The sequence below is a fragment of the Ischnura elegans genome, chromosome 11 (assembly GCF_921293095.1).
Source record: "Ischnura elegans chromosome 11, ioIscEleg1.1, whole genome shotgun sequence".
Classification (NCBI taxonomy): Eukaryota; Metazoa; Arthropoda; class Insecta; order Odonata; family Coenagrionidae; genus Ischnura; species Ischnura elegans.
The window spans coordinates 29,344,775-29,359,771 of NC_060256.1; the positions used below are offsets into that span (position 1 = coordinate 29,344,775).

The 14,997-nt window shown below is 38.3% G+C and overlaps 1 protein-coding gene across 1 annotated transcript in view; it reads right to left on the reverse strand.

The window, feature by feature from the left end:
- LOC124167907 (dynein regulatory complex subunit 7) overlaps positions 1 to 14,997 on the reverse strand; it is a 306,013-nt gene that overhangs the window by 83,512 nt on the left and 207,504 nt on the right. The window contains exon 4 of the mRNA XM_046545975.1: positions 4,402 to 4,596. Coding sequence (XP_046401931.1) covers positions 4,402 to 4,596 — 195 coding nt within the window. The remainder of the gene's footprint in view (positions 1 to 4,401; positions 4,597 to 14,997) is intronic.

The following is a 14,997-nucleotide window of genomic DNA, read 5'->3' on the forward strand; positions in this document are numbered from 1 at the left end:
TTCATCCAAATATCAATAGATAGGAAATTTATTTCTTTTGAAAGAGAAGAATAACAGTTATTTGCAATAGAAATTAGAACGAATTTCATTGTTTTAACTTGCTGCTGAATATTACTAATCATTTTGCACATTTTTAGTAATTCCAATTTGGGATTAATAATTTATTTTTATTTCTTTCTTTCAAAGTGAGAAATTTGAAAACATGGCCAGAAAGAAATAGTGATGTCCACAGAATAAATCCCGATCGGTATCTTACGTAACGGTACCGGTTTTTTCTTCAATAAATCACGTGAGCCTTTGTGAAAATGAATTTGTGATTCGCAATAAAATAAAGTCATTTCGTCTGACTTTACAATATTAAGTCCAAGGGAGAGGGATGGAAGATTATTCAATTTGAGATATTTGCTTTGCAATCCTGGTCGCATACATTGAAACTGAAAATCAATTAAGGTCAGTCAAGTCTTTTAAGAGGGGAAGATCGTATAAAGCATGTCAACGTTGGATGATATTAATGTAGGACGAAGCGGTAATTTTTCGTATTCAGGAGTTTTAAAATTCTAAAAGTTATATTAAGAACTAAATTGGTTCTATTCTTACATCGTATAAACAGTAGCTGCATTTCTATGCTAAATTTTGGTCTTCACATCAAAAATTTTTATGCGGAGTCGAATTTGCTATGGAACACAAGTATCTCACGCCTCATGTGTTGTGCTGCGCATGCGCAATGTGAAACAACTGTGTCGTAAGTAGGCTCCTCAAGTGAATACATAAACAGAGGGACGGAGGCGGTTCTGGTTGCTGTTGGGACCGACTTTCTATGGTAAAGTGCCTTAATAAGTGAGTGTATATATCAACGTATATAGTCGAAGTACTTCATCGCTGCAAATAACGGAGCAACGACAATCTTAACCGGGTAACGCCTGGATTAAAAAGTTTGTTCGATTTTTGTGGTAATCATGTATCTAAATGTCAATGAAATTCTGAGTCATTAGGTGCAAAATTTATTCTTTTATCACTAATAGTAACGCCTAGCGGTACCATATGGTACCACCAAAATGTTTTGCATAACATCCCAAAATTTAGGCTCACATCAAAAAAATATACTATATCTCAGATATGCATGTTATAACAATCATAATTACATAATAAGAATTTTGTATTAAGAGAAAATGAGGCGTAAGAAAAGAAAATCGAAATGCTTGCTCTAAAAATTCCGTTTTTTTGGGCTAGTTGATTTTCAAACGGCTCCAAATGCTTTAATTACAGCTTTAACATTGCAAAATTTTCGGAAAAATGTTATTGAAAATATTTTAATCAATTTAAAACCCCTAATAAATTAAGATAAATGACAAAAAATTTACGTTTAGCGCTGCACTACCAGCTGGTACCATTTGGTACCGCTAGGCGTTAACGGGTTAAGTTCCTATTTCCATCATTTATTGAGTATAATTACATTTTTCATTCTAATCCCCCAAATAATGCACTGTAATTTATCATTTATCAGAATGTTTTTTCGACGCATTAGGAAACAGTTTGTTAAAATCGGTAATGTTTAAAAATATTCCACCGTTTTTCAACTTATTTAATTGACGAAATTGTAGATGGTATCGCCAATAAATAAATAAGAGGGAGCGATTGGATAGTGTGTGATTAGAAAGGGAAGAGAAGGTATTGAAAATCGTAATCGAGGGAAGGATTTTGGGCGCTTGGAAATGGGGAGGAATAGAACAGGTCGATTGGAAAGGATGAAGAATAGTTAGAACAGTGAAGAAATTTAATATTGGAGTCAGTATGGAGGAATGTGATCGGTAAATTGGTAACCTATATCCCTGGTTAGCCTACCGGAGGCGGTGTATTATTTCAAGCGTATACCCAGAAAATTCTAACGGGGGTTTATGTGGAGGGTGAATGCATTTCGGAAGGGTCATCGGGGAGAGAGCATGGACTTTTGGGAGGTTCATTTGGAGGGTTATACCCAAGATCGTATATACCAAACATTTCGAGGGGTTTGAACTCCTAACTCCACCCCCGCTCGATTTGGCCTCCGTTTATCTCCAATAAAGATGATAATAATAATAACTACAAATTATATGGCGACCTTAAATGGTGCCATCAACCTTAGTACTGTTGCCACGGATGCCCTACTTGTTTATGTGTATGTAACCAATAAAATTCACAAAAAGGCTCTTCAGACCTGTTTACACAGTAAGTGTATCAACCTGTGCGAGTTAATGTTTAGATGTATGAACGCGAGAATGAACACAAAAAAATTGTGCGAATGCACTTACAGAAAATTGAACCTATTCCAATTTGGTTCATGAATTCATACATGTTCCGTTCCAGCCTACAAAAATCATTCATCCAAACAGACATTGACTCGTACGTGTTAATGTATCGTGTAAACAGGCCGTCATAAATTGATGCGATTACCGTGGAGACCTCTCTTAATCATCTCCATACTTATATTTTCTTTAGAATGATAAAATCAGTTAAAGGAATTTCTTACTAACATTTCACAATGCGCAGTGAGGAATACATCGCAGATTCATCGGCTGCAAAAAAAAATGAAAAAATAAAAATCTTCGGAACAGGAAGCATTCCCGTACGATCAAGTTAAATCCCCACCTGTCCTCTTATTCCCCCATCGCTCAAGCATCGAATTTCCTCAAATCCCTTCTTGGCCTCTTCATCTTTCAAACTTCCGGATGATGAAGAAGACGTCAGTCCACTCGAAAAAAAATATGTACACCTCCCCCAACCTGAGCGCGTTTCACTGGCTAAATATCTTCCTCCCATCTTGCATTAAAAAAAAAGAAAACAAACTCACTCGAAACACTCTTTTTCCCCCCGCTGGTCGAGAGAGTAGGGGGCAGGGAGATTCCCTTTTCAAAATTGCTGAGGCTTATTTCAATTTCCAACCTGTTGAGGGAGCATGTGGGGTGAGGTCGAGGCTTTTGTGAAGGGAGGGAGGGGAGTAGGAGGTGGGGTGGGGGAGAGGGGGGAGGTGGGAGGGGTGGCAGAGTGAGTGAGTTTGCCCCAGAAAACTTTGCCCCCTCCCCTCCGAAGCGAGTGAACCTCCCGGAAGATAAATTGGACGGGCAGATTTTAAATCGAGATATGCGCACTCTGAACAAAAAGCTCTCTCTTGCCTACGATAATGCACTGGATGCGCGCATATGTTGCGTTCAAAGGGGAGTAAATGGAAGGTGGCGAAAAGTGTGCAAAAGAAAGGTGGTCCCAGTTGGAAGCTGTAGTAGCACCGGGTGGATGACATGCATTAAAGAGGGATATTTTGCCGAAGGGATTGGTATAGGAATTAGTTTTTCTCCCGGGCAATAAACGACGTTAAGGCCTGTTTACACGGTACACGAACACGTACAAGTTAATGTACGTTTGCGTGAATGATTTCAGTGGACCGGAACGGAACATGTACGAATGCATGAACCAAGTTAGAACAGGTTCTATTTTCTGTTCATGCATTCGCACAAGTTGGGCGGTTACACGGTGCATTCTGGCGTTCATTCTCGCGTTCATACATTTTGACATTTACCCGTACGCGTTAATTTATTTATCGTGTAACCAGGCCTTTATAATCAATCCTAGGTCGAATTGAACTTAAGCGTATTGAAATAAATACCTGCAATTTTCCACGATTATAAAATTTATTACGACCTAGGTTTCAATGTTACTACATGTCATCTTCAAGGTACAAATGGTTGAAGTGCACTCAATTTATACCTTTTTTTACGGGAGTGGGGAAAGTGAGGGAAGAGAGGAAGGGGAGGAGATGGGAAAACCTGTGGAAGAGAACGGAATGGAGAGGAGAGTAAAAGAGGGGAGGATGATATGTGCAAAAATCGGAGTAAGGGGTAGTGGGGTTAATAAGGGAGGAAGCACGGGAAATGCAGGTTTTTTTAAACATTTTTTTTCCACGGAATTCCGAGAAATTTTTAAATATAAATTAATATTGGCAATTAAATTTGTCAAGCGCAAGGAAAACATGATGACAAGCATTAAAACATAGCCGAAGTAAAGGAGTATGTATGTTTTATGGATGTAAAATATACAAATTTTCACGTATAAATATTAAATAATTAGTTTTCAAAAATTATTTTATACATTCCAAACAATTCGCAATAAGAAAAACTATTTAAAAACGGTGTTTGTTTGTAAATCTGGGTGGTTTTTGCATGCTTGCTTATTCGTGTGACCTGTGATTTTTTAAAAGATGCATCACATATCATCCTAAAATACCGCTTGGAGTTTTGGATAGAAACTTCTGAATGGCCCTGCGGAGTAAGGGTCGAGAATTCTTTTGGAAATGGCATTGCAGGCAAATTTCTATGTAGTACGACTGGGAATATCCCCAGCACCTGGTAAGCCCGTCGTCGGGGTACTCACCTCTTCCTTAGGTGCGAGCATGGGGCATGATGTTCTCGACTGATTGTTGCTGCACACTTCGAAAGTTGCATAGCCATAGACGACGTACGCCTCGAAGCCGGCGCCCACGAGGTAGGAGACGAGCAGGGTGCTCATCTCGAAGCAATGCCCTTGCTGCTCTTTCACCACCGCCCAAGGAGAGAACAGCGAACGGGGCTGTCGGGGAGAATGAGACCATCGTCAGGGATGCTGTTATACTTGCAAGGAAGGAAAATATCCCATAAAATGTATATACTGCAGGAAATTTTTAACCTGTTATTGTTTTTTTTTCCTTGTGCTCCTCATAACATTATCACTGTCAACTTCAAAATTGCTTAGGAGTTTTGCTAAAGAGACTTTAAAAAAAATTGCTGGCACAATTTAGATATTTGGATTTCCAAGCACGAAAATATTAAATAACAAAGCGAGAGTGAGCCAACTGACATCACCGCACGCTCCCTTCATTCATGATATTCATCATTACTTCTATAACTTTGAACTTTTTGCCAAATGAGAAATACTCGTAGAGAGGTTTAATGACATGGTGCAGAGCCCTGAACGAAGATCGAGAGATCAAAATAGCCCCATCAAATTTTATCAAAACAGACATCAGATTTTAGAAAATGCAAACTGTGAAAACAACATTACTGAAAAAAATAAAGTTTTCTCGGGTTTCCCCGCGGGTAAGAAATTCTAAGGGCTCCGACGTTTCTGGTTCCTTCTCGTCACCCATTCTCAAGGCTACCCATTCTCAGCAGCTTTGAGTATGGGCATAGAGTAAGTCTATACTTACTCTATGGTATGGGTGACGAGACGAAACCCGAAACGTCAACGCTCTTAGAGTGTCTTACCCGCGAGTTAACCCGAGAAAAGTTCAAATATTCTGTTCGCCAGGAAAGTATTAACTCATACTTAAGGTTAGTGAATTAGTATTAATATTAATTAGTTAATAGTAAGGAAAGTGTAACGTCTTTACTGTATTTATCATGCATTGATGGAAATAGTTGAGAGCATATGAAAATTATAATGCATCAAACAAAACTTGATCCGACACATTATTGTGGAAAAGAGACCATCCTGATCGTAAATAATTATTCAAATACACGTTGCTCGTAGCATTAATGAATATATCTGATCTAAGGTCAGAAAACAAAACCTTATCTCATCCGAGCAGAAAGTTAAAGTAGGAACTGAAAATTAATTTGAACAGCTGTTACTTCTTCTGAGGATTTTCTCGAAGTTATTATCGCTGATAGCTTACTTAACTTTCGGCTTCCAATCAATGGATCACTTCTGGATCCTGAGTTTTCCAAATCCAAACTATCACTATTTGATAACCTAACTTCAGCACTTTTATCAGCTCTGCATTATTCAAAAAAGGTTAGTTTGATCTCGATAACTTCGTGATCGAAATAGCCTAACATAACCGATGACTAAAAGATAATTCGCTCTCTTCTCTTTCCTTTTCTAGGCGTCCTCTCATTAATGCGCGCAGAGAATTAACTTCAAAATCGGATGGCAATCTGTCGAAGGAAATAAATATTTACAGACATCGAAAAACTTGCATCGAATAAACTGATAGGAACATACACTGGAAAATATTACTGGTAAGTACCTAGTAAGTGGAATGCGGGGACACTTCATGCAACTTACACTTTTTCTACCAGCGCACAAACGCCTTGTTTTCTTATCCATCCGTACATTATGGTATTACGAGTTTTATGCACAAAAAATCCACTTGCTCCATTAACACAGCAATGATTCGCTTCACTCAATTGTTCTTCCTATTCCGAATTCCTACTATCGTTAAACAGAGTGATAAAAATCCATAATCAACCTTCGCTCTGAATCTTTTTTTAATGAAGAATCAAATAATTAAATGTTACCGCAAAACTAATCCTTATATTATACCCTCGGCTGAAATATAAAAATATCATCTGTGGTTATAACATCCCGCCCGTATAGCCAAACATTACAGAACCACAATTGTAACTTTTTTTATATCATTAGATGGCATAATCTTGTATTTGTGCGTAATCACTTTCATTAAAACTTGCTTAAACTTTGCATGTCACTTGATTATTTTTTATTACGAAAAAAGTTAAGGTAGCTTAAGGTATCTTTGGCGCCCCTCCTTGAGTTTTTCTGTATCCGCTTCTGTATATAGATAAAAATAGGTATGGAAAACATTGTCCAATATCATGAGAAGTTGGCCAGAGCCACTTATGAATTTCAGAGCTTAATAATTTTCATCAAAAGGAAATAACAGAGGGATGGTTTATATTGTTGTATTATATGGGTGGAATAAGTTGTTACGAAATTCAGATGAAACGCGTTATGAATTCCAAAAGAACACTTCACCAAAATTCCATCCACGGAAGCCTACAGATTGAGTGCTTCCTCAGTTTGAAGCTACGCCTACCCTCGCAAGGAGGTATGTATGTTATGTATGATCGCTGCACTCGCTTGCGGAATCCAGGTCAGGGGTCACTGCGCTCAGTGCGTTTCCGCATCGGGGGCGATTCAAAGGTGGCCAAGGACAAAGGATTTAAAGGAGAGCTGCGCCAGCGGCAGTTGGAAATAAAACACTATAACAACTCTCCCGTTACCCTTTCGCTCACGACTGCCCCAGAATAGCGATATGGAAGAGATGGGTACGATGCCGGAGAGTGGAAAACAAAATTTCAGCACATAACGCACGACCCAAAAATCCCTCCCTCCTGAAAGCGTTGACACAACGTAGGGGGAGCGCTGAGACCGCTCATAACTCTTTCTCCTCCGCTGGACCGAGAGTTCTTTGAAGCAACATTGCCCTCTGTCACGCGTCCCCCTAATTCACTCGGAAAAATAATGAGGACGAGAAAAATTAAAGATATGCCGTGTTGCGGCAACTACGGGACTTTCCGACAAAAGTGTACACTTAAATAACGAAGGTAGATCATTGTTTATGTCGGTATAATAACCCAAGGATGCTCATCGAAAAGTTGTAATGAAAAATAAGAATGATGAAATTGCCTTAGCATGGTAATTAGAATAACAATTAAATCATAAAAAAGGGGAATATAATTAATATATTGCTGGCGGGAATAAGTCTTCGAAACTCATGAAACCTCTTCTCCCTACATCGTTTCACGCTCGCCTGAGGAAATATCAAGTGGTGAAAAGGAAGATAAAGTGACCAAATTGAGGCTTGAAATAATTTTTAGTGAAAACTAATCTTAAAATAAAATAGAACGATATCATTATGAATGATAGCTCTAGGTTCTATCAATTTTAATGCACGGTTTGAACGGAAAAATAAAAAAAGAACAGTACGTAACATATGCATCTGCTGGTAAATGCTGCAATTAAATTCTGTGTGCTAATAACAACAAAAACAATTTTTGTTGCAAACATTTCTTTCAAGTGCGTCCGTTAACTCCTTTATCAAAAATTCAATTTTATGCCGTAAACATTACGTTAATTAATCATGCAATATAATTCGATATTCAAGGTGCAGATGATCAAGCGTAATGCTTTCTTCGCTCATCGGGAGTGTTTAGGTTTTACCCCTTCCTTAGAAATGGCCGATGCTTCAAAAGAGGTTTTATCTAAAAAAAAGTTTTTATCTAACTTGAATTAAAGTCGAGAGTCACCAGGACAGGAGCGGCAAAAAAGCATGAGGTCTCGACTTAATGCGAACCACTCATTGAAACTAAACAAGAGAAGGGGTAAAGTCCGCATCCGCTTACATGTGTGTGTGTGCAAAGACGTGTTTGCTCGTGCTTCTCATTCGTGCGTGATTGTTTGTTTGCGTGTGCGTGGTGTGAGAGCACGGGCACCCGGTCAAAAGCCGCTCTCTTAGCACGAGTGTTAAATGGGGCACCTTTTTACGCTCGCCCGACGTGGAATCACGTCTCCCATAATTCCAACGTGGGAGGACGAAAAAAAAACAAGCCGAGAGATGAAAAATGAAAAGTGGAAGGACTAGGTTTCGGGAGAGAGAGGGAGAGAAAGAGAGAGAGGAAGGGGTTTTAAGTGAGGGAAGGAGAAAGAACAGGAAAAACAAATTGTTTGCATACAGCGCTTCATCATAAAGGGAGTTGAGCGTGAAAAAAATAAATTTCTCGCTCGCTTCCCGCCTCCGCAAATATATTCTCGTCCCCTTTCCACCGTGCACTTGACTGTGCAAGGTGCCCCACCCCTCTCTGTGCTCCTCCAACCCTTCCCTCCGTGCAGGAATCGAAAAAAAGAAGAGCGGGATTGGGGAGAAGAGGCAAAGGCTTGAGCGCGTGGAGTGGATATTTTGGCGGGAGTGGATTTATGGCGGGATAAAGAGGGGAGGGCGGGGACATCTAGTATTACGGGGTTCCTAAGGAGTAAGTATCCTCCTCCCGTTGGTCGGCAAAAATTCCTTCCGGTCTACTATCCATGGCAAAATCTTGTTACCCGAGCTTGGAGGTCAATATCAGGATGCCAGGAATATGCCGATTTTTACACATTTGCATCAGTAACTTAAATAAACCAGGGATTCCTAATATTCTCCTCTCCTCGGTCGGCAAAAATTCCTTCCTATCCACTATCCATAGCAAAATCTTGTCTCCCGAGGTTGAAGGTCAATTCCAGGATGCACGGAATATGACGAGATTTACAAATTTAAACCAATAACTAAAATAAAGTAGAGGCTCCTAAGTAGTATCCTACCTCCATGGCCGGCAAAATTTCCTTACTATCTACGATGCAAAATATTGCCACCCGTATGCGAAGGTCAATGTCAGAATGCCAGGAATATGACGTTTTTTTTTACAAATTTACATAAGTAACTTAAATGAAGCAGGGGTTCCCAAGGCGTATCCTCACCCCCTAGTTAGGCAAAAATTCCTCACGATCTACTACCCTTAAAAAAACCCTTGTCACACGAGTTTGAAGGGGGTCAATATCAGCATGCGCGTAATATGACTTTACACATTTACATAAATAACTTAAATCCTAATGAGCATTATATATGAAAATTGGTACAGTTATTAAGAAAAACCTTTAGCTATAATTTGATAGGAGAATATTTTGTCAACTCAATCCATCTCGCTACTAAAAACCTACAAATGCAATGCATCCGTGTACCGACCAGAAAAATTGGCTAATATTCCTTTTCTGACCCCACAGCGAAATCATCATTATAAAAAATATTTTGAATGCCATCAGTTTATTTAAATATGGTATACTTTGTTTTTGAGATATTGGTCTTCATATTCGGATGACAGAATTTGCCACTGATAGTAAGCCCCTTTTTGTTTGCACTGAAATACGAGAAATGCACATGAAGACATGAACCAAAGTAGAAGCAATCTGCCAGGTATGAAGGTAAAAAATCTCACCCATCCCTGAAATTTGGAGTAAAGAAACAAATGGTCTAATTGCGAACATTGTTCTGTCGATTTTACTAACTGATTCATTTTTAATGATAACACGACTCAGAATAGTAACTCGTAGGAATTAGAAGACTGATTGCACTAAATTACAGCTGATACTGGTTTCCCAAAATACTGTCATGATGGGAAAATAGGTTTTGAAATTGGATTGCTCAAATTGAAACTGCTCTTATGCCCGAAACTGCTCTGCTCTGAGTTTAAATATAAAATATGTGGTTCTAATGACCGTGGAAGAACACAAGAGAAAAATATTTTTTAAATATTAGGGCCGCAAGAACGACACCAGATGAGACATAGTAAATAGCTTTAGGGGAAATAAAAGATTAGGAGATTTTTTTTAAACTCATACTGTATACCGGTTGGTGGGGATGTTGCTGCTTTTGTGAGGAAATGCACCAACAAAATTGGGTAGATCAGAACCCCCAGACATAGTTGCAGAATAGGGTAGTTTCCTTCATCAAAGAAACCGAAAGGCATTGATTGCGATTTGTTACCCACAATTACTGTATTCATAATATACAAATTATTTCGTTTTAGAAATACCGGTTTAGACGAATGGCAATGGTCCATTTTTATCCTCATTTGAAAAGGGCCAGATTGGCGCCCATGCGATGCCACTCCACGTGACGTCACAGGTACCTAGTTTCTATAGGAGAAGATAGGAGTTATACATCGTCTGAGATTACCAATGCATGCATGAGGCGCAGAGCTCAGGGAAACATGTCTTAATATTCACCTATTAAAACTGGCTAAGGTCGGAAAGTTTTCTTCGTTTGATAAGGTATTAATAAACCTTTTTTAAGCCAAGCGCTACCAGACAGCAAGGTACTCAGCTACCCTCTAGCATCCTGCGTCCTATCAGCGCTCAGAGCCTCGATCAAGGTCACCTCACAAGGCGGGAGGGGGAACCAGAAATACGTCACACGGAGAGATTTCCTTACCCGTCGCGTTTTCGCGCGCTTGAAAATTTTCACTTTTCATTTAATCGCGAAAAATAGATATCGTCATTTAAAAATCTAAAAGCGTGAAATACGTACTCCAGGAGTAATAATCTTCCGATATAGGGAATAAAAAAATAATAGGAAACGACCCTATTTATCTCAGCAATTCATTTCTTCGTCATATACAGCGACAATAGTTCTTTGGAGTTAGAAACTGCGATGATATGAGCCCCAACGAGCTCTTATATAATTAAGTTTTCTCTTTATATAGATCGGGATCAGTATCTTGACATGAGAAAAAATTTTTACTGTGCGTCGACACCCATAGAGGTTTTTCCGGTCTCAGCCACAAACTCCGTACATTTTTGAGGGCGTCCTCATAACGAGAACTTTCTCTAACATTTTCTAGCGACGACTTTGGCGTGAATTTGGACTTGCGATGTGCAATAAATACATATCCACATAACACGGATGCAGAGATAAAATTATGACTGAGAACGGATGAAAAAGATTTCACGTTGGCTGGGAATCGGATCTCACCGCTTGCAGTTTAGCATCAGCTGGTCAGAAAAATTAAAAGGTCCGAGGTTCCTTCCCTAGTCGAGGGGAAATTTTAAATGCGCTCTCGGCTTCCATTTCAACACTTCTCTATGCTTTTTTATTCATACGAGATATCTATCAATATTTTCCTACCTGTGTAATAATGTACATTTCTGTATTTTTAATCTTGGCGTTGTGCATTCAAGAGATGGCGTTCATATTGAAATATTAATTTTTAATGAGTAAAAAAAAGGAAAAATATAATTTTCTTCAAGGAAAATAATGCTAACCATTCCCAAAAAGACGATAATAAAAAATTCATGATAATAATTAATTACATTAATGATGAAAAATAAACATATTTTAGATTTACAATAAATTTTGTCAAATATTGCAATCCGATCTATAAAATGTTTGATACTACATCTACATCTGCATAATACCCTGCGAGCCACCTCTAGGGTGTTTGGCAGAGGGATGACCAATCACCAGCATGCAGCATGTAATTGGACTTCCACATCCACACGGTCAAAACAAAAGGTCACGCATACTGACAAATTATACTACCACATGCTGTGAGAAATAATAATAAAATTTATAAAAATGCATTAATTTATACATTACTTAGTGGGCTACACTACAAGTAATCTAATCTATATGTGAGTTCTAACACTGCCGTTATAATCTCTTATTGATTGTGGGAAAAGAAAACTTGTAACCATTGAATCATATTTTCGCATTCAACAAAAATTCATTAGCATATTCATACTATAATTACACTGAAAATTTATTCTTCGTGATATTGTGACACTTTGCGGTTGGTTTTGGGCGGTATGCATGGTATCAATCCCACTTGGCAATGGGCCTACGCTTCGCCGCTCCGCTACGTCTGTTTAAGGGGAAGAGGGGAAAGTGTAGTGGGGACATAAACACAAATTCCCCTCTGCTCTCAAGCCGCCCCTTTTCAACTCGGTGAGTTGGGGGAAGGCGAGGAAGATAGACTGGAGCACGGGGGATAATGACGGGTACTTTAGAACAATGCGAGGGCGGGGGGTGGGGGTGGATTTTTGGGATTCAAAAGCGCGCGCTTCGTGATTGTGCGGAAGGAATATCATTATCCAATTAATACGGGGCAAAGTGGATGGAGTTGCTAAGAAGGGGGGAAACGGGCTTTTGTGTCATAATAAAAGCTTCCTATTCATTTTTAAGCACGGTAGCCTAGTGGTCGTGAAAGGCTCTGTGTGAAAAAAACTTGGGCCTTTTTAAGAGTGATAAATCGAGGGGGTAAATGAAGTGATTTCCGAAACTTCAAGTGACTCTTGTAGGTCTTCATTGGAAGCTTTCGCCATGTGTAAATTAAGCAATTATTTCTGAAAGTGTTAACGGAGAGTGTGAAATCTCACCATCCAAGTTAAGAGGGATGAAAGTATATAGATAATTAAAAAGGATAATGAGGGGTATGTCAGAGGTCACGATCTACTCCCCCTCTTGGTAAAAGCTCTTTTTGATTGCAATTGTTTCGAACAACGGTATTTTCTCATATCCTTAAACGATAACTGTGAATAAAGAGAACGGATTTTATTTCACGAAAGAAGAACAGTATGCCAGGCTATGAATGCACAGAATAAGAAATGTCCCAATGTGTGCAAAATATTGTCAATTTATACAGCTATTATTTCGTTATGCTGAGAAAAGTATCCTTCATATTAAAATTAAAAATTCACTAGTGAAATTTGCAAGTTTTGCTTCATTTCTACCTTTGATATACCCATGAACTGCGATCACAATGCAAGGGGCTTAACGGAGTATGTAAGTAAATGGAAGTGTAATATGTAACGCTTGAAAATGCTAATAACTACTGTTAAGGAAGAGAGTTATTAATATATCCAATTTCTTAGAAGAAATAATGTAAAGTAATGTATAAAACATAGTTTCTGCCAGGGATCGAACCTGGGACATTTAGGTTACGAGCGTGACGATAGGAGAAGCGTAACGATGTGACTGATCAGACGATTTTCCACCTGATGATTCCAACGATGTATTTTATAATTTTAATATAGCTACCTAAAGCGCCTAAATCAATATTAACTTAAAAAATCCTCACAATGCTCGTTTGCTTCGGGAAAGGAACTACCCCTCTCTGCCCTGAATGCTTGGAAGTCCTAAACCAGTGGCTTATCTCAAAGCGAGCTCTACCCTCACATACTAAAATAACCTTGTAATTTTATCTGAAATAAGAGTTTGACGCCTCTGCATTTTGACTTAAAATACTGCGAAAGCCCTTTACGAAAGTTTATTTGATGCGACATTCGAGGAGCTTACGCTCGACAAAATCATTTTCTTGGTCACGACACAATCATCTCGTGAACAAGGAAATTATACAAATATGCAAGTTCCCCAAGCCGCGGTTCATTATACAATTCTGTGAATTAATTTTATCACAAAGGAACAATGCAATATTAAGATACCATGGGTTTAATTAAATTTCCAAACATGCCATATAACATTCAATTAAATAATCAAAAATAAATTTTCATGGGTGCAATTATTTGCAGTTCAGGTCACTGGCTCATGCGGAAAGCCATTTAATTTTTCTACCAGACGAAAGTATTACACCGGCGGCGGTTAATCAACATGAGCTATGAAATCCCACTTGTACATTTTCATGCGTTATAAACTGCTGAATAACTTCATTTCCATGTAAAACAAATTTTGTTACCAAGAGTAAGATAATTTTGGAAGGTCCTGGGAAAAGTTTGCGGGATTCCAATATTATTATTATTTTATCACCAAAAATATTAAGTAATCACCCTCATCATACGATAGGTACGTTTTCTTCCAAAGCTTTTCCTAGAGTCTTTTTCATTTGAGTAAGACGCCGATGGGGATACCTAAAATGCCTCTGTATTTTCTAAAAGTCGATCCTACGCTATTGATACTGGCCGTTTTTTTTGTTTGCTTTCTCTCAGAGCCAGATAACGGTGGCGCAGCTCATGGATATGATATAGTGAAGTGAATTAAGTAAGACATCTTTTTTTACTACGATGCAGCGTTTAATTTCTGCCGGAACGGCGCGGCGATGCGGATCCTCTACGGGCAAAACGGGTCATGTAAAATTTTTTGATTGTTTTTAACTTTAACTTTTTAACTTTTAACGTTTAATCGTAACTTTAATTACAAGTTTAAAGAAATCGGACGTCATGGAGGCTTATATTTGAAAATCATGCTGATTTAATGTGTTGGTATGCTTTCCGGTAACTATTTTTTTAGAAATTAAGCACTGCTAAGCTGCCATAATTTTCCCTCCTGATTAGAGGAATATATTTAATTATAATAATACACATGCAAATAAAATCTTATCTTTCTCAAAAGATTGTAATATAGATTTTTGTGATAGTAAATATCGAAGTGTAACGCTAATAACCTTGGGTTCGAAAATACGGACACATTAGGACGCAATATAGTTTAAATTTCAATTTATTCTTTTTTAAAAATGTACGAGTAAATGAAGCATCTGTATTGCAAATTGAGTGACAGTCGTTCCTCTTTACTCAAATTTTCAAAATGTTCCAGGATTGGTATCTCACAACTTTCTAATTAACTGAAAGATGGAAGCTGCGAAAATTTCTAATTGACTGTTGCGAAACTCAAAAAAAATTATTTTTACATTCCTATTAAGCGTCAGTAAA